The 20949-nt window shown below is 30.8% G+C and overlaps 1 protein-coding gene across 1 annotated transcript; it reads left to right on the top strand.

Annotated features, from left to right (window-relative positions):
* Positions 1 to 15361: 15361 nt before the first annotated feature.
* Positions 15362 to 19081, top strand: Smp_127390 (hypothetical protein; the record flags this gene model as incomplete). Its single annotated transcript, XM_018792028.1, has 2 exons — positions 15362 to 15988; positions 18995 to 19081. 2 exons carry the CDS (start codon positions 15362 to 15364, stop codon positions 19079 to 19081), a joined length of 714 nt encoding a protein of 237 aa, XP_018644930.1.
* Positions 19082 to 20949: the final 1868 nt, after the last annotated feature.

Raw genomic sequence — 20949 nt, 5'->3', positions numbered from 1 at the left:
TATCTATATTTCTTTAAAGAAAATTAAATAGTATAACACGTAACAAAATGTACGTTTTTAAAATAATGACGAGGTTTAAAAAATCTTAAATCATAATGAAATGTGGTTGTATCTAAATAAAATTGTATTTCCCAGTAATTTATTGAATAAATGGATCATAACATTTTAATTATTCTAAATATAAAAGAAGTAAAAAGACAGATATGGATTTGAAATATAAGAATTACATTAATCAATATATGAGCGAAATATATGACGAAACGCGTGTCCTGGATTCCACTGCTAGCCAATATCTATCTTTGCTTACCATGAGCGAACAATTGTTTTCAATAACTTCATCATCAGGCCCTACAGTTATAAGTCCATAATTATTATAATATCTTACAAAGGCCACCATTTTTTAACATATAACATTGTCAAATTAATTAATACATGCCTCATTTTGGCCTTTGTAAAATATCATAATTATGGACTTATAACTGTAGAGCCTGATGATGAAGTTATTGAAAACAATTGTTCGCTCAAATATTGTTCGTTTTTTAATAGTCTATGGGGATCTTTAAACTGCTAATCAATATATCTTTAGGAATATTCTCATGAATACAGAGAATTCTCTGAATACCTTATAATTCGAAATGATTATAAATTTTATATGATAACATCTTATTTGTGCTTATCTTCCAAATTTATACAGGAAGAAATCTCGTGTGCGTTCTTAAACAGTTGAAAGAGATCTAACTGACAGTTATATCGACATTCAATAGCTAATGTGAATGTTTTACAGTAGGATACCAGTTGGTACGTTATATTTTACCATTGAAATACCATGAGATGTTAACTTATTTCAGCTAATCAGGAAGGAGCAGAGATAAATGATTTATAATGTTAGAACATAGAAGAAGGATATAGATTTCAGGATTCTTGGATTTTAGTTGACGTCAATTCGTGATTAAAATCCTAACACAAACCCCTAATCTCATTCCGGACATAAAGGACATAAAGAAACATGTTGTAAGAAGGAGATACACCATCGCTCATCACATGTTCGTTACCGGAAACGTAAAAATTACTCATCAACTAATAGAATAATGGTGGTACATACTATAACAGAACATAACCGAAGGAAATATGTGACTTTAGAGATTAATGAACGCCGTGCCCGTCTACAGCTCGACACTGCCTCAGACATTCCACTCATCAGCCGGAAAACATCGAGTCACATTGGCAAACCCTTGGTGCTCCCAACAACTCAGTTAGCACACAGTGCATCTGGAGGGAAGTTAAATATTGTTGGAGAGATATGCTGTCCAGTTAAAAAAGGTAATGTACAGAAGAATGCGAAAGTATATCTCACAGAAAGCCCAGGACTAGATTTGCTTGGCCTTGCCTTAATAGAAATGTTACAGTTAGATAACCAGCCAATTAATCATATATGTAGTCGGGTGAGATCTGATGCACTCTCAAGGCTGATAGGTTCCCAGGCAAAACATGAAAAAGACGTACTCATTGCCGCGGGAGAAGCTAAAGCGGAAGTTCAGGCAAAGAACCCAGTGATATTTGACAAAATATTGCCACCCAAGAAAACAAGAAAACCTGTACACGAGTATCAGACGAGCGACCGCAGCTTAAAGGTAGGTGAAAAAGTACTTGTAAAGTGATATAAAGGCGGTCGGAAACCAGGTGTCATTGAACGGCGTGTCGGGAAGGTACTTTATTCCATCCTGAGAAAAGACGGAAAGTGTTTCAGACATATTAATCAGATAAGAAAGGATCATAGAACAGCAACAGTAGATACACAACTACGGTTCCACTTGCCGGTGGATTTAACGCAGAAAAGCCCGAAAGAAGGCCACAACCAACGACTTGGAAAACGTAAAAGTGAAATCGCACAGCCGATAAGGGTGCTGAACAGAAAAAGGAGAGAGACAACAATGTTTCAAGTAGATCCATAAAGAAAGTCATATGTCACAGACTTCAAAGAGGGGAGGTGTAAGGATGGCTCGTTGGTAAACTCTAGGAAGCCTCAAGAATCCCAGAAAGAGCCGAAGACATTCTATCCAATCACTGCTAGGGGAATATTCTAGAATGTCTACGTGTAGCTTCCCCATTGGATGGATAAGAATGACCCCCTATGTGCCTATTGGTTGTCCGAAATGATGATTTACTTTCAACCAAAAAACTATAAATACATGAGATTTCTGTACCATATTTTGACACTGTTTTGGGGAATACAAGTTCCTACTTACTAATCTTCTGTCTTCTCTCTTGCGACGTTGCGGGTTCGATCGTTCAAGTGTTCTAGTAGTACGCGGTATAGTAAGAATCAAAGTTCTAGATATAACAAAGTCATAATTATTATTAAAAGTTTAATCTAGTCATGATGTGTATTAGTGTGATTACCTATTATTATTGTTATAGAGATTTGTGAAAATTGTTAAATATTCACAATTTACACAGTGTACTGATCTTAATTTAAAAAAACTAGTCAAAAACAGATAGCAATGGATAGCTGTTTCGTCTCAGTTTGAGATTTCTCAACAATCCACATCTCCGACAACACAGGGAAATGAACCCAGTAACTTTAGGTCTCGATTTGAGTGCTTAACCTTTACACAACTGAAGCGGAACACGGTGGTATACATGTCTAACTTCAACCAGCTCGAAATATTACACGTAGATCTCCTATTACCTACCATAAACACTCATCTCACACTAGATAACCCCACTGGTTATGCCTTTTCACCAGAACTCCTAGATTTGGTTTTCGAAATTAGTCATTAGTGAGCACATGATTATTAATATTTCTATAGAGAGGTCGTAGAGTTTGTTGAATTTTCATAATTTTCACATGAATTGATGATCTATTAATTGAATAAAGTTCAAAATGGAACAGGAAAAATAACCTATTTCGGTACTGACTATCGATGTTGTTGTCAAGGTGTATATCTGATAGCTTGTTAGTCAACAAAGGAAAAAATTTTTCGTGAACTTTATCATTTTGAAATTCTTTTGAAGTAACGAGTTATTTTTACAGAATAGAACAGAGTATTTGATAGTGAATCCTGTGTTAACCTTGATGTACCATTACACGATTGTAAAATATTGACTTATTAAATTTATGGCTGGAGTTTCAAAGGCAACATTATACATGTGAAGTTACAATTGTTTTGAATGGAATTAGATTCTTCTACAAATAGTTAGATACATTTAAAAAAGATATTAAACAAATGAATAACTTAAGTTTCAATTCTTTTCAATTCAATTGCCAATGCTCTCTTTATAACAAAAAAATGTGAAGTAGATTTTGTTTACTATGATTATTCAAAAGTCATCATTCAGCATCGATGAGTGTAAACAATGTACGTCATATTTCAGAGGAATAAGCAATCTGTCAACTTCACGCTCAAAAATTATTGTGAAAACACTTAAATTATTAGTCAAGGTAAGAATTTAGTTTTTAAGCTCAGCACATTATTTGTCCTTCATAAAGAGCTGGAAAAGCGAATTATGTGAATTTCACTGCTTTTTGTTATTTAAGTGTTAAATTTACATGCAATTTTTTTTTCTGATAATATTCCTGGCTTTAACATAAAACCTTACATACTGTCCCATATTTAACTCAGTCTGGTAACTGTTGGTGTTACAATACGTAAAATCAGTATAGTTTGTCATCATGCTCTTATCCCGATCTTCTAAAGTCCAAACTGAACTAGGTAGCTATTCTAACAGGAAAATACTTCCAGTAATTTTAAGATGTTTTTTAATTGTTTTTGAAAGTGTAGGTGTATGTCAACTAATTTTGATATTTAAGAGTATTTGAATTATAGTATAAACTAGTAATCATAGATACAATACAATTTAATCAAGAAGTATTTGATGAACACGAACGAATGTATTGTATTCGGGATTCAAAATCAAACAGTCAACCATACAAAAGAATTATTGGTTCATACAAACAAAACACTAATATTCTATGAATACCCTTGTTTTCTATACATAAACGAACCTTTAAAGTAAAAAAAGTTTTGGAAACTAGAAAGTAGTTATAAAGTCAAAGCTTAAAAATCCAAGTACCGAGCGTGTCAGTCATGTGTACACTCATGAATTTCACTAATTTTTTTAAAAATCCTGCGATTTACTTCTTCACGCTTAACCCAGAATGACTCTATACATAGATGAAGTCAGTGCTCATTGACTCTAGTAACACCAGCTACAGGGCTGTTAAGTTATCATTTGGGAGTCCACATAGACACATACTTACAATTGTGCAAATGATCAGAATGATATTTTCATTTCTTACTGTAACCAATTTACAACTTAGTTACCAATTTGAAACCATTCAGTGTACAGCTTCTTATATATTTTGATATGTTTTCAGAGTCCATCTAGCTAATTACATTCGGAAATATATATTTCTTCTCGATGGAGTTTTGTTCTTTGATGATGATGATTTATATATATATATATATATATATATTGAGAGGATTACCATGACATTTCCCATTAAGCGTCTCTAGTGAAAAGTAATAGGTTCAACCTTTTACGTGAATATTAACACAGATTTAGTTGCACTCAGCTGATGTGTCCTAAATCGAACTAAATTGCTTTCTAAAATTCACTGCTAGCCACTATTCAACTTAGAACAAATAAATTTGTCCAGAAAAAAATGTCCACAATCGATAAGATATTGATTATTGTTAGTGGTAATAACCAATAATCTTCTTTGTCACTATTAATTAGTTATAAACTGGATGTTTTATAAATGTTAGTCAAAAGAACTTATTCACTCAGTGTTTTAAGCAAAACAAGTTTTGGAATATGAACCATAAATAATTAGATTCTTGTTTTTATGTGGCGACAGTTTAAGTCAGTTTATTAGAAGACAAGTGAGTTAAAAATGAACTTTTTGGGCGATGAACAGAAAGAAGAAAAGAGAAATTTTGATGATATTGTGTTATTTCCTGTCGATTGTTTCTAGTCGCTTGATACATCAGTGATAGCACAATTAAACATGTATTAACGTGGACAGAGTATGTGTTCTCGGTAAAAGCTTTTTTTCTTACCTATAATTGTTCTGCTTAATGATGTTGACGAGTATCGTTTTTAAATTATATAAATATATACATCAACTATCTTGATGAATAAACGTACATTAATGACTGTTTGTGACATAGACTTTTAAGGATTCTTGTGGAAGGTCATGAACATTGGAGTTAAACATGATCGGATTGCTGTAGATAGTATAAAACCGTAAATTGACTAGATTTAAAGATGCTGAATATTGGATTTTAAATTGGTGGTATCCCAGGAAGGCGCGGAGAGGACACATGCTGTCGCTAGATTACATGTGTTATGTATCTGACCTAGGCTATAGCCAATTGTTATGACTTGATCAAGGTCGTCGCTGATTTGTTATGACCTTACGAATTTAACAAGGACGTAATCCGCGTAAATTATCCACCAATAGAATACGCCTTCTACGACCTTCACACTGTGACAATGACGTCCGATTAATATGAGTAATCTAGCGTCCTTATTGGTCCGTATCCGCCTAACCCGTCCACTTGAGTCCAAAACACCAATAGCAGCTGCTGTAATGTGAATCATTTATTTCAAACATACTTTGTCTATATACCAAACAGGCAGACCACACCACACCATAAAATAGAAAATAATATTTGTACAAAATCAAGCCAAACGTGGCTGGAAGCGTGGGAGACAGTACTCAATAAACCGAGTATAATTTAGGAACAATAAATCATATAATAATAATCGATAGGTCAAAATGAAGCTAATAATAAGATGAATATAGACATAGATAATCCAGTTACCGAATAGTTGTACCATAGGAATATAAATAGAATAATAGTCTAATAAGAGGTCCCGTAAGTTATCAGTACTTACTTTTTCCCTAGTATATAACAACATGGTTGGTGGAAGATGTAAGTGTAGGGGAGCTAATGTGAATAATTAGGTTTTTCTTTTAGCAAAGGTCACCCTCCATATATCCCTACCTGGATCAGTCCAGAAACTCATATATACCTAAAAGTTGTGTCGTCTTTTACTCAGCAATAAAACTTTATATTCATTCTTGATTTTCTCACTGCAAATGGCGTGCTGATTCAGAGTAATAAAGCATGGGTAAGTAACTGAAAAAAGCAGTAAAACTGAAAGTATGCTATATTTGAACACTGGTTTATTCAAGTTAACAGTAAAGTATTATATTCAATTAAGTATCCTAATCTGGATTCTGGAAACGATGACCAAGAGCTAACTGACAAGTTTCAGTTCTACAATTCCTAAATTAATCTTAGTCAAGCTATTTACCTCGTTCAGTCAGTTGTGCCCTAAATAAATCCGTCAAAATTGAAACAAAATTATTTCAAGAAAACGTATAGTCAACTTGTTATAATTCAATGACTGTTGCCTCGTGAATTTAGGTCAAGGCTCAATTGTAAAGGTAATCAACGCCATTCAAGTTTGATTAGAAAAAACAAAGAAACTGTTTACTTTTAAACTGAGACGTGTTAGTAGAAATAAGTATCAAGGATATAATACAATAAAATAAATTATCACTTCAACATTCAAAGTAGATTAAAACTTGAAAAAATAACCACTACGAGTTACCTGATGCTAAGAGTTATGGATTGTATATGCATAGGGAAAATTTCGAATATACTAGTGTCGTTATAAGAGTACAGTATGAAAATAAATGAAGAAGTATCAGCTGAAAACTAGGTACTGTTAATTTTTAATGTTCTCTTTGTCACAAGCATATTGCGAAAACATAACCTAGTTGAAGTTCTCGTCTCAATTTAAATTGATCAAAGAATTAAGATGATTGTATCAATTATCAGTGATCATGGTAAGCTTATTCCGCTTTTGAAGTGTACTCAAAATTTTCGAAATCTCTTTCATTGTATTCATGAGTAAACAATGACAAAAACTCGCGGTTGAATGACTGAATAATTGATATATTCAATAAACCTGAAGGTTACTGTAGCGACTGAAATTCCAGTTTTTGTTCTGAACGCAAAACTAGCGAACCAATGTTTATTAGATTAGGTCAAACTATGTTTTTCTATACGAAGCGATTTTGAGTGACTCGTATTTAATCATATCAAAACACAAACTCTGCGCTCAATTTAAATGGTTCTGATTTAATAAACGAAATAAATTATATCAAAAGTAGAAAATGCCTCAAACGATAGAGCCTATGCTATACCGTCAACAGTTTCTCTAGCACAAAATAAAGTACTGAACAGTAAAAGCAATAGTTAATAAATAAGTGTTCGGTACTCGAGAATCAATAAGAATATTCCTAACAAGATATGATCAAATATCTGTCTGCACGACTTCGAGCAACAGTTTAAAGCAGACAGTCAAAAATCAACAATTAACAAGTGAACCACGCCGTAACGTTGAGTTTGGTCAAACACAACTTCATTGCCAACGACCCGCCGACATACAACAGTCAAATTAGGTAATAAATGTAAACTTCATATCAAAATCAAATCATAAACGTCCGAACGAAAAAGTCTGATGAACAGAAAACATGGTTACAATAAACTTGACCAAAAGTTAAGATACAAGACAGGGGAAAACAATAAAGAAATAACAATACTGTTCAATAAAACTCTGAAGGGATTTTCAGTGTATTTTTTCCGTTACAGTTACAATAAACTGACACTAATATCTTACCAGTTTTAATCTCTAGAGCATAAATGTAAAATTCAAGAAAATTAACAAGAAGAAGATAATAAAAAAAACAGATCGATTGTTCGAGAGTAAAATCATAGGTATAATGAAAATACTCAAGTACTTGAAGTCTATTTATTGCATAATTCCCTTTTAGTTTCAACATAAGAAGTAGAAAAAAATATCATGAAAGATCATTTTTTTTATATAGTCGAAATCATGAGTCAATTAAAGCCAGACCACCATGGAAAACCTGGGAGCATTGGACGGCCGTTTCGTCCTATTGTGGGACTCCTCAGTAGTGTCTATTTTAATAATCAAAAAAAAGCGATGAAGTCACAGATTAACATTGCTGCGGATGAGACATCTGTCTAATGCTTCCTAGTTTTCATTAATCTAACTAAGAGTATTCTATAATATAAAATTATTAAAAACAAACAGGTTGTCCAATATTTATCCACTCTCTAACTGTTGTGTTTGAAGTTTGAATTATATTCTTTCAGTTAATTTGCAGTGACTGAGTATTATACTACTTAAAACAACTTTCTTCATATTAAAAACCTTTCGTATTTTAATAAATATCTTATTACTAGACATGAATATAATGTCTCATACGTGACTAAATATGGTAGATTTATTTTATCAAATCTCTCATACTATCAAAATCACCATACTGATCTCAATTAGTATTTATCATGAAAACAAATTTCATTTAACCTTTACAGATAATATCTGATCAATATCACTATATATTTGACTAAATCAATAATTAATGAGATCTAAATATGAGTCAAATTGACGTATAGTAGTATATATATATATATATATATATAGGGCATGCGTGTGCACTATTTTATCATTTATTGAATAAAACATATTCAATAATGTACATTCATGACTATGTCTATGTAAATGTGTATCTATATAAAGTGTGCTTTTCTTTCAAAAAAAACTAAAAAAAACTACAAGCGAAGAATATGTGTACTGTTCAGATTAGTTAATATTAAACAAAAAAATACACAGAAAATGCAAGTGAATACTATGCACACACGTACACACAATCATGGTATAGTATACTTACTAAAAATATGGTTTACTAATCTATCAATTCTAGTTGACAACAATCAAATCTACTACTCATTATCTTTTAAATAACTTATATTTAAAAAATAATAATAATACTAATGGTGTCATTATATGTGTGCATATAATCCAATGAATATGTACTTACAAATGATTGTATGTGTAACTGTGTATATATGTATATATATATGTATATAAATGTGTACCAGTACTAATGTAACCAAGTAAATGAATGATTACAGGAAATTAAAATCATTTGAATATATTATTACATTATTAAAGTCTTTTTTATAGAACAATTATTTCAACATGTAAGTTTATCTATATAGATGTAGACAATTGATATACCGTTTCTTCATGCTGTATATTGTATTATAAATAAATTAAAAGAAAAAAAGAATACTTCCGTCATTATTCAATTGTATTATGATAATAATAAAAAGAAAATAATGATAATCATCTGAATCCATTTCAAAAGAGAAATGAAAACATCTAGAGACAAATAAGCAATGGACCAATTAATACATTATTAGTTTGAAATCATGAGTCAATCGAAACTACTATGGAAAACCCTGGAAACACTACACTGGACGACCGTTTCGTCTTATTGTGGTACTCCTCAACTATATAAAATTACTAAAATCTCCACAAAACCCCCTCTGATAATAATAATCATATAATGATCACTAGTGACTGGCTCCATGAGGTATTTCCTGGAGTTCTAGTGAGAAGCAGTAACCAGTGGAGTTCAACAAGATCTGTCGGGAGATATCAACCTACTGAAGACATTGGGCAATGGTTGCTCAACTTCATGGATTGTTCAAAGTTAGACATTAACACCGTTGGATGCCAGCTCAGTGGTCTAGTGGTTAAGCGCTCGCGCGCGAGACTGATAGGTCCTGGGTTGGAATTTCGCGAGGCGGGATCGTGGATGCACACTGCTGAGGAGTCCCACAATAGGACGAAACGGCCGTCCAGTTCTTCCAGGTTTTCCATGGTGGTCTAGCTTCAATTGACTCATGATTTCAACTATATAAAATTACTAAAATCTCCACAAAACCTCCTTCTGATAATTATTTATAATATATATAGATATATTTTTATTTGTCATGAAATCGAAACATTTTATTATTATGATTAAGGCTTTTCTGATCTATTTTTGATAAATATTTCCATCTATCTACACATATAAAACTGCGCTTTAACATGAAGAAGAATGAAAGAAAGGCTAGAATGGTCATTATTAATATAATCAATAATGAATAACTACACAGTTTGATTATAGGTGACGAGATGATGTAACTAAAAACTAATAAAAACAACTAGAAATTTATGCATATATTTTAATTATGAAACATTCCGAATAAAACTATTCATTATTTTGGTACTACTAATGTTAATAATGGATAGTATATTTTTGGATCTCATTGAGAATTATATAAACTTAACACAGTATTAAAAATTGAAAGGAATTAAGAAATTCTTAAAAAAGAAACAAATTTATTCGTAGACTTAAAGATTGTTATAATAGAAAAAACAACGCAATCAAAACGACTTGATAGTAATCTAGTTTTACTAAAAACACTATTGAAGTGATGATTTTTAATGCATCATAAATTACAATATAACAGACAACCTTATAATTTAAACAAAACACCTGAAACTAATGGAATCTTCAAAGCCTATTGTATAAAAATTGATAATTTTAATATAAGGATAAACTAAGTACCGATTTGCGCAGATAAACCGAAAAATTGATATCCCGTCCGTAACAGTACAATGGTTATGAAACATACAACTGTGTCGGATAGCAAACATTTATTTATAAATCCAATCAATTTATGGATTACCATAAAATCCCTACATTGAATGATATGATTACATTATCATGGTTTAATATTTATATCACGATGAGGATGATGGGAATGATGTGATCTCTGAGCTGGAGTGATTGGTTGTGAAGCTTTCATTGTTCTTCTGAACAAAATCATCTTCACCTGCTTCTTTTCACAAACAATACATCCACGTCAGAGATCAAAACAACTCCGAAATAACATTGTCAAATGATCCTAATCTTGAAGTTGTTTCGAGAATTTTCACATTCTTATTAGTACGTTGGGTGCTTGAATGCTTAGACACAAACTTCTTGAAAATTGTAGTGGATCCCAGAAATCTCCACTTCTAAAAACTTACAACAGAAAACGAGCAATAAGAAGAATGAAAAACGTTTTACTTTAAAAGTTATTCAGTTTGACAAAAAATGGAGTTTCTTCAGATTCACATGCAACTTTGAGATAGTATAAGCTCAAGAAAACATTATAATAGTCAGTATGAAAATCAGTGAGTATCGAATTAGACGTTGACACATATACATTCGTCTTCAATAATTCTTCTGAAAGATTCTATAAACTGCGAATTGCATGGAGCATATTCATAATTTATCAAATTTCTAAACAATTTTTCTACTAGTCAACGAGTACTCATAACATCTCTAGGGACATAAAATACCCTACAAAGCAACAGTATATCATTCTTCTTGAAGGGTTTTACAATTAATAAAATATCTCAACCATCATTATTATATTTTATTTCTAAAACGTTGTGATCTAGGTGAAAATCTAACATCACAGAGTTAATAATCGAAAAATCTTCTTCTCATTACACGAAACATTATTTTGGTAACTGCAATGACCTAAACATAACAAATATGGCACATAATGCTCAGAAACACTTACAAATATTGATCAAAGAAAAAAGAATATTTTTCTTCGATTATTGTGTAGCAATACGAACATGATGTTCTTCACAGTATCTATTACCATTCTATGCTAAGTTATATTATAACAGACAATTTTATAATTTAGACAATCTCAAACAACCGAAAATTTGAAATATTACAACTGTATATGTCACTTTTAAACGAGTTGGATTATTTCATCGAATTTGTCGAATATGACCAATAACTAAACAACGATTCATGAATGATTCAAATGATAATATCCTACTCAAACAAGTACAAACACTACTATAGTTCGAATATGTTACATATTCGAATGTACACTGAAAGCACTGTTTCACGATATATAAATAAAACGTTTAGCTGAATAAAATAGTGTACTATATATATCTTAGATATCTAGAAAATAACGTCAAACCTCTAGAAGTTGTTTGGAAACTTTATGAGTTTAAATGGACGTCTATGTATTTTACTTAATGTCATACACAAAAAGGATAGTCTTACTATATGGAGGTGATTAATGTTTTTGAAGTGTTTGCCATACTTTAGGTATACTTCTAAAATATTCATCTTGACTTTTACTCCATCCAATGCAAGTTGAAACTTCATGATGGAATATTAGTTTGAGAAATAAGTCAGATGATAAAACTACGTCCACAGAATGCTATATTTTCAATGTTTCACTTGTTTCAAAAAGTTGGTCACCTAAAAAAGCTCAAAAGTAGCAGGATTTTATGAGATTACAAAATTTTAGAGATTCGGATCGAGGAGTTAGTTTTGTTTAACTGTAGTGAAACTTAGTTATCAATAGTAGAAGGTTGTTTACTAAAAAAGGTAAAATGGTTCACAGTATCTCTTACCCCAACTTAGATGACAAAAACGAATTTTTTACATAGCGACTCATGTTTAAATGACAGACGAAGACATAGACTAAGTTTATGAATGAAGTAACTTTTTTAATAGTTAACTTTCGATAAATCATTTTCTTTAGATGTTGTATATCATTGGTGGGCTATGGTAGATGAGGACCCGGCGGTATGATAATTAAGATTTAAATGTCTTAATTTTTTATGCTCTTCGACTAATGGTAATTTTGTGACCAGGTTGTTTTCCTTTATTATACTTCAAGTTTTTGTATTGAATTTTGCTTCGTTTTTCTGTGAAGTTGAATAAATTCACTCAATGAATGATTCTTTTTCCACTATTTTTAATAATAGGAACCAAATTTCTTGCAGTAAATAAATAAATTAATATATTTGTAATATCCCATTGAGTAGAATAATTAAATTTTCTAACGTTTCATGACTCAGCGTAAGCCACTTCTTCAGAGAATAAATAACTAGATCAAAATTAATCCAAGTTTAAATTGTAGGTTGTTGACAATCATTTTTGATGAAGATGTAATCGTTAGCCTTTCTTTAAACCTATTTATATAGCAACATATTTCTGAACTATGCAGGATATGGACTCATTTACCGAATTAATTTTCTGTTTATATCCGAACACATCATTGTGAGTTCCCCTGAGTTGTGAAAATCAAGGCCGTTTATTGTGAAACATTTAACACGGTGTCATGTGTTTATTCAGTCATTATGAAATGGATGATGTTTGAAGTAATTCTAGAGGTCTTGTTATTGTATAGTAAAAAAAGTAGTTGGCGAAATCTGCAATATAAGAGATAATTAAATTATCCCATGACAGATATTAAAGGGAATTAAGTTCTTTATAATTGAGGTTCAATATTATTTTTCTAGATTATTGCATAGTCGAAATATTGTTCGAGAAACTGTATATTGTGTTGTACTACCATAAAAATATCATGTGATACAAATAATAATAATCTGATCTGGTGTTTTGTGAAAGAAGAGATCACGATAAGTTCTATTAATATTGGCTGACTTAATAAACAGCATAATCCTTGGTAGAATTTGAGTATCGATGAATCATGCGCATGTTAATCAAAGACTAGGATTAGATGTGAAAGTGTAAGTTAATTCTAGGTTCCGACATGGTAATGAATTATAAAGTCATAATTCATAACGAGGTATTAATTTGCTATAAATGACTAGTCAAATGTTATAGTTAAGAAATGTTTGTGCGCATATAATGTATGTATTACGATGTAACAGACTCAATGTTACTTTCTAGATATCTAGGAAATATATATATATATATATATACCATTTTATTCAGTTAAACGTTTTTATTTATTTATCGTGAAACATTGTTTTCACTGTACATTAGAATATGTAACATATTTGAACTATAGTAGTGTTTGTACTTGTCAGTTTGAGCAAATAATTATCATTTGAATCAGTTGATATTAGTAATATTAACAATATTAGCAATATTTTGGTAACTGCAATTGCCTGAACATAACAAATATCGCACAAAATGTTCGGAAACACTTACACATATTGATCAGAAAAAAAAGAATATTTTTCTTCGATTGTTGTCCAGTAATACGAACATAATGTTCTTCACAGTTTTATACAATGGGTTTTGAAGATTCCATGACTTTAAGGTGTTTTAGATATCTTACATGGTTTTAGGATCAATTTCTGTCAATGAGCTACGTATAGAACTCTCAAAACGTGTTCAGAAAGAATCACTATCTTCTCGTCATAATTTACTTTGTTAAAATATTTTTTTCGATCTAATACAATATTGTAAACCATACCACATTTATTATCCATTAGTGTTAAATACTTTCAATTAGTGAGCATTAATCGTGATCACTTTATCTAGCTCTCATTGGTGATTGAAATCTATCGATCACAGTGGCTGTATTGTTACTAAGGCGAATGATTTCACATTATTGCATACTTATTTCAGTGATAAGCGGGTTGCAAACAGTCGATAGTAAGCCCATAATATATTTTTATTATTGTTTGATATTTATCACTGGTCATGATTACTGAGCTCTTTCACTCATAGTCATAGATTTAGCAATAAAATCTAGAAAAAGAACACCTCGTAGATTATTACTTCGAGCCATCCAATAATTTAAATTACATTTTAAACGGCTGTTACTGTCCTTTCCTTAATTATCTAGTTTAAATCATGGAATTTAGGTTTAAAGTTTTGATGAAAATCATAACTAATATGAGATATAAAGTTATTATTAGGAAGAAGTAATAACGTAACTGAGTAAATCAGATAAATTTGTTGGTTATAGCAGTTTAATTTGATAATATTTTAAAGATTATACATATGAGAATGGGGGTTTGTAGACATTGTAGTAATTTAATGCTTGAATCTATGAGTTGATTTAAGCTGGACCACCATAGAAAACCTAGAAGCACTAGACTGCCGTTTTGTTCTAGTATTGGACTTTTCAGCAGTGTGCAATCACGATCCCGCACATGGGATTTGTTAATCGATATTCCATTTATTCAAATTTCTCTATTGATCGGTATGAGTAAAACGCCTAAAACTCAGTGTATTAAGATATAATATTGATCTATTTTTTAGTGTATAATAAATAATCCTTACTATCTTTCTTATATCATGCAAATCACAGTTTCTTTTTGTAAGTATCTGTTTCTCTAGATTATAAAACTTAAGTTCATCACTATGTTAATAAGTGTTGTCACAAATGTATTCGCATTGTGAACATTTTTCACAAATTGTAAGGTCTCAAAATGTCGAATCATATAACTTATTGACCAGGTTAACCAAATTGATTTCAATCAATATTTTTTAAAATTCTCGTGATCGATTTAAACACATGCTTCATAGTAGTAAAATTCGAACTAAAATTATTCTTTTTATAACGTAACTTTTATTTTGTCAATTTCAGATATATATACTCATCAATAATTACTTAATTCAAATTTATCAATGAATGATAACGTAAATCGTTCAAATTTGGATAATAACTCTATAATACCTGCTATTTTAATTGAAGATTATGGTGATTTTCGAGCACTACATGGACACTCCAGTGAACGAACTCAAATCAGTAGTCATGTTGGATCAATAGCAAGTGATGAGTTAAGTGTAACAAGTAGTCAAACAAGTCAAAAACAAAAATCACATTTATCTGGACGTAAACTACGTTTAAGATTACAAGCTTTATTGCGATCAAAAACAGATAAACAACAATTACAACAACAGTTTAATACAAATACTGACATTAATACCAATGAACTTACCACTGATTGTTATACAAGTGAACACTTAGTAACTGATGTTAACGATGGTACAAAATCAGTAAATGATGATGCAATACCACCAGTGCCAAAATTTCATGAAACTAGTCCTGAGCACAATTCTGAAAATGTGTTTAAATATAGCAGTAGGATGGATGGTCATAATGAAACTGAAGAGGTTGTTGAATATGAAAGGAAAGAAGATAATCATAGAGAAACGTTATTATCTTTGTCTTATTCTAATAAATATGAGATGAAAAATATTTATCAGACTCAACCAAAACACCATGCTGATCCGTTATATGAAAAACATCATGTTATCTTGGAAGAAAAAGCATTAATGAATACTGCAAATACTTTTTCTACTGGAGGACATCATGGTCATCATCATCATCACCATCATCACCATCATCATAAAACGCGATCAAATAAAAATTTACCATCGACTTCATTAAATGTTTTACAGAATGACAGTTCTAATTCTTCTACAAATAAAAAAACAACTGAGAAAAATAATTCAGTAAGTTCAATTGAGAATAAATGTTTTTTTTATTTTTTATGATTTATTTCTACTTGATTTGGAAAAAAGTTGACATAATTTATTGTATATTACGTAATTATCAAAACAAAATTTATTCATACAAAGAAAGAAATAAGGAAACTTATCAGACAGAAACATGATTATGAACCAAAATAATAGAATTACTGTCATTTGTGAAAATCTTTTAAATACATTGTGTCATATCATTATTTAGTAAACAAAATACGTATGATATCCATTATTTTCCAACGTAATTTGAGAGATTAAAATCTTTCAAACAATAAACATTCAATAAATCAAAAGTTACTATCTGACTGAAATGTTTATTTTGAAATAAGCGTTTGATTTGCGTACACTAATAATGACAACGTTTAATTTCACAAAAATTTTGATATAATACGAGTAAACTTTAGGTTTTCCAATCTCTTCATGTAGGTCCGTTTGCCTTTTGTAGGTTTTGACATTTTTCCTATCAGCTATGATTATTTTCGGTAGTTAAATGAGCAAGCTATTTTCATTTTTCAGGTACTATTTGTCACTGACTGATCTGAGTTAGTGTAACATTGGTAACTAATACGAGTTGAAGAGTTGTTTGTTTATACTGTAGGATCTTCACCACTGTGCAAGCTTTATCTAAATTACAATAGTCAGCTCAAAGTAACTTTGAGATGACTGACTGAAATTCCAGTGAACCAGTGGGTTTCAGACAAGTCTATAGTGATGCAGTCGTCTTCAGTTGAATTGGATAGTCACTACGCTATATCGTGAATTAAATAAATTTATGAACGTGAACAACTGGACGTTAAGTCAGTGGTTCTTACATGTAAGGGTTTACAGTGGGACCTGAATGTCATGAGTTCAATCCATGGAGGAGTCTTGAATGAGGATTAGTGAAGAGTTCTAGGACGAAATAGCTGTTCAGTGCTTCCTGCTCCTCAGCGGTACGCCGATTGAGATCAATCATTGACCAATATGATTTAAGAAGTAAAATGATGCCCACAAAACTACTTCATCTAGGCAATCTTTTATTTATATTTGCTACTATACTTTGAAGATAGGAAAGTAACGATTGAGGACAATTAATTTAACTCTAATTTGTAGCGTTTTTTTATAGTTTATATATGAACATTAAATGTGGATTTACTAGAATCTGCTTCATAAATTTGACTTACACTTTGTGTGACACCTCACAATATTTGAGAAATTTAACGTATGTCGTAAATCATCCAGTTATTGAATAATTTACTCAGACATCAAATTTGTGGTCATGATTATCAGAAAATTACAATTAGTTCCTAACTCGTTTCAATTATCTCTACACTCTACTCTGTTGAGGAAAGAATTTATTGTTCAAATGTATACTTTTGACGAGGTTTTGTATTCTGTAAGCTCAGAGAACAGACTACCCACTAAATAATGTTTGATGCCTGAATTACTTCTAAGATTTTGTCTGAAGAAAAAGATTTTTGTACTTATTTGTTCAAACGTTGTTTTCGAATAAGAACGGTATGTTTGAGTGTAATTATGTACTAGTAAAATAATTTTTCAAGTTTGCTTGTTAATATTCTTAAGTTGTTGAGAAAATCTCTTTCCCAATTGAATTATTCAATCTCTCGTATTTGTTAAAAAATAAATTTACAACAGCTGATGTGTATAAACATACAATAAATTGGTTTTCCGTCCGTTGAATTAAAACTACTCTCTTCATTTAGTCATTGTGCTTTATTTCATAATTCCATAAGTGAATCTTAATTTGAATATTATTATTAGCTTTATTCAATATTATATTTTAAGTACAATATAGAATTATTAGTGCAAACTACTTCAACAAGTTCTCGTTTCCTATTTCTTGATCGATCCTGACGATAAATATTAAGTAATCGCCGATAAGATGTTAACAGTTCATTAATCGGCATCTGAATAATGTATGTTCTTTTTGATGCATATAGCCAGAAACCACGATGTCTCTGATTAGGCTATTTTGTAACTTGTACAGCCAGATGTTGTAAAATTTTCACAAACGCACATGAATAGGTTGTGAGACTAATAGGTATAATGATGTGTTAAAACACACAAGCAAAAATATAGCCTGCTGAAATATCCATACGGCAGGAACAGCTAGCCCAAATATTCAATCAGGCCACCAATGAGTATTTATGTAGAAGTAATTTACATTACGAATTTTGAATCAAATGGATGGAAACGTTAAAAAGTAGAGAGAAGTGAACATTTTCTGTGGAATTCAGATTCCCATTTTTGAGATCACTGACTGAATGTAAATTAGATAAATATTGAAAAGCAGGTAGCAACGGATAGCTGTTTTGTCCTAGCATGAGACTTCTTAACAATCCATGTCCACGACTACAACACAGGGAATTAAACCCAGTAATTTCAGGTCACGATTTGAGTGTCTAACATTTATACCACTGACCATCTCCTAGTGGTGTACATATCGATTTTCGTCCACTCATGATATTATCTGATCATCTTAAATTTTTGATAACTTCCAAAACTAGATAAGATTAAATTCCAGTGTTCACGTCTTTTTACCAGAACTCCTGAAATAGCCTTTCGAAATTATTCACTAGAGAGCTCATGATTATTAACGGTCAAATGACGTTTGTGGAGATTGTAAAATGAACTATAAAAATTTTATAATCACAATATCTTTTAACCAAACTTAAATTATTCAGTATGCTTAGTTGATTTTCTTTTTCTTCAAGAAAATTATGTAAATTTTGAGAAAACCTCCTACTAATTCATTTGTTCATGATTTTGTAGATTTATTTAGTTAGAATATGTTATAAAACTTATGTACAAATGGGATTTATCTTTGAAAAAACACATAGGAATCGTCGTATTTACTAGGACTAAAATGTCCACGAATGATGTTGTAACTTATTTATTTAATAATGACAATACAGTTTTATTTGAGTTTTACCTTAGAGAAAATGATTTCCTGTTCGTTATTTTAAAATAAAAAAGGAGTTTTATGGAATGTTGAACTGTGATTAGCAATAGAGTCCAGGTTGGACGTTTCATCTCACCCAGGACCTGTCATTAGTCCTTACGACTAAAAATATGAGAGTTCTTATAAAATTTTAAAAATTTTGTTATCATTTTTCATTCACATTTTCATTAAATAAATACCTAGAACCACGTACTTCAATGAGTTGATCTTAGTTGTTAACTAATATACGGTATTTGTTTTTAAAGTAAGTGTAAGCTTATAATCAATCAAAGTCAATATCGTTAGCTTAAATCAATATGGTCAAGTTATTTATTTTCTTTTCTATATTCTTTCTTATATTCGTTAACTTCAATCCTTCTTAAATTATATTTACTCTACCCATTTTCATCTTTTCTAGAATTTTATGTTTGTAAATCAATCAATTTGGTTTGGTATATAATGTGAGAAATTCACAGTTCATTTGTCATGTTACATAGATAACGAATTCATAGTAGATAATTTTATTCGTAATTTGTACAAACCAGTTTTATCGTTTTATTTAGTTATTGTAATTGTGAACTGTAAACGTTATAAATTATAGTAGCTTGTCATCAAACAACATTGTGTATGTTCAAATTAGTTTAAACCTTGATGTAACCTATTTGATAGATAAAGTGTTATTTTGGTATGATTTGCCTATAATTTTATATAAATCTTTATGCTTGTATTAATGTGTGTATCTGATTAAATGTACGCTTCAACTGAAACAATTGTTTTACTTACCCTGTTAAAATACGAATCGCTTAAATGTTTTATAACTCAATGCCAGCATACATATTTCTTTTTGGGCTTAGGGATTAGGTTATACAATAATAATTTCTGTTCAGTCACTGATTAGTACTAATAACTCAGCGTTGTCTTTTGCATAACTTATTGATAACATTCATATTTGTGACATTCAATGAAACTGATCCAAAATAATAAACAAACACTATAATTTCAGTTATTATTTACTTGATGTATTTTAACATCAGCAATTACTAATTAATTTTCGACAAGTTACATGATTCTTAGATGATATGAATATCAAGAAAGATTATTCTTTAACTCTACAAGAACTTTATTACAATGAATGTAATGTTCTTTGAACAAGAAGAATCATAAATCCACTTGTTTTTGTTTGTTTGAATCTTCTCATTGATGTTTAGGACTGCAAATGGTCAGTCTCTTATTGGCATGTGTGCATACTGTGTGTATTGCCTCGATATAGCCTTTATTCATAAGCATTATAAGCAAAGATGGATAGTGCCTAGCAGTGGAATCTTGGATGCGCGTTTTGTTCTATTTGGGACTCATCAACTGGATATACCTGCATTTCAAATTTAATGTTCACTCTGTGACTGAAACCGGGTACTTTTCACTTCAAACGCCATCCGTTTATCCACTTAGCTACTGAGTTCTGATAGCCACTTGCTTGTGTAATAGGGTGAAGTTTGAATTCACTTGGTACTGTTTGTTTGAATCTTCCCATTGATTTGAATTTAAACTTCACCCATTGCACAAGCAGGTGGCTATCAGAACTCAGTAGCTAAGTGGATAAACGGATGGCGTTTGAAGTGAAAAGTACCCGGTTTCAGTCACAGAGTGAACATTAAATTTGAAATGCAGGTATATCCAGTTGATGAGTCCCAAATAGGACAAAACGCGCATCCAAGATTCCACTGTTAGCCACTATCCATCATTTCTTATAAGAAGAATCATAGTTAAAATATTCACAATGCAAATT

This window comes from Schistosoma mansoni (genome assembly GCF_000237925.1).
Source record: "Schistosoma mansoni, WGS project CABG00000000 data, chromosome 1 unplaced supercontig 0010, strain Puerto Rico, whole genome shotgun sequence".
Lineage (NCBI taxonomy): Eukaryota > Metazoa > Platyhelminthes > Trematoda > Strigeidida > Schistosomatidae > Schistosoma > Schistosoma mansoni.
Note: the sequence above shows the minus strand (reverse complement) of the source record. Positions and strands in the feature narration are given on the sequence as shown.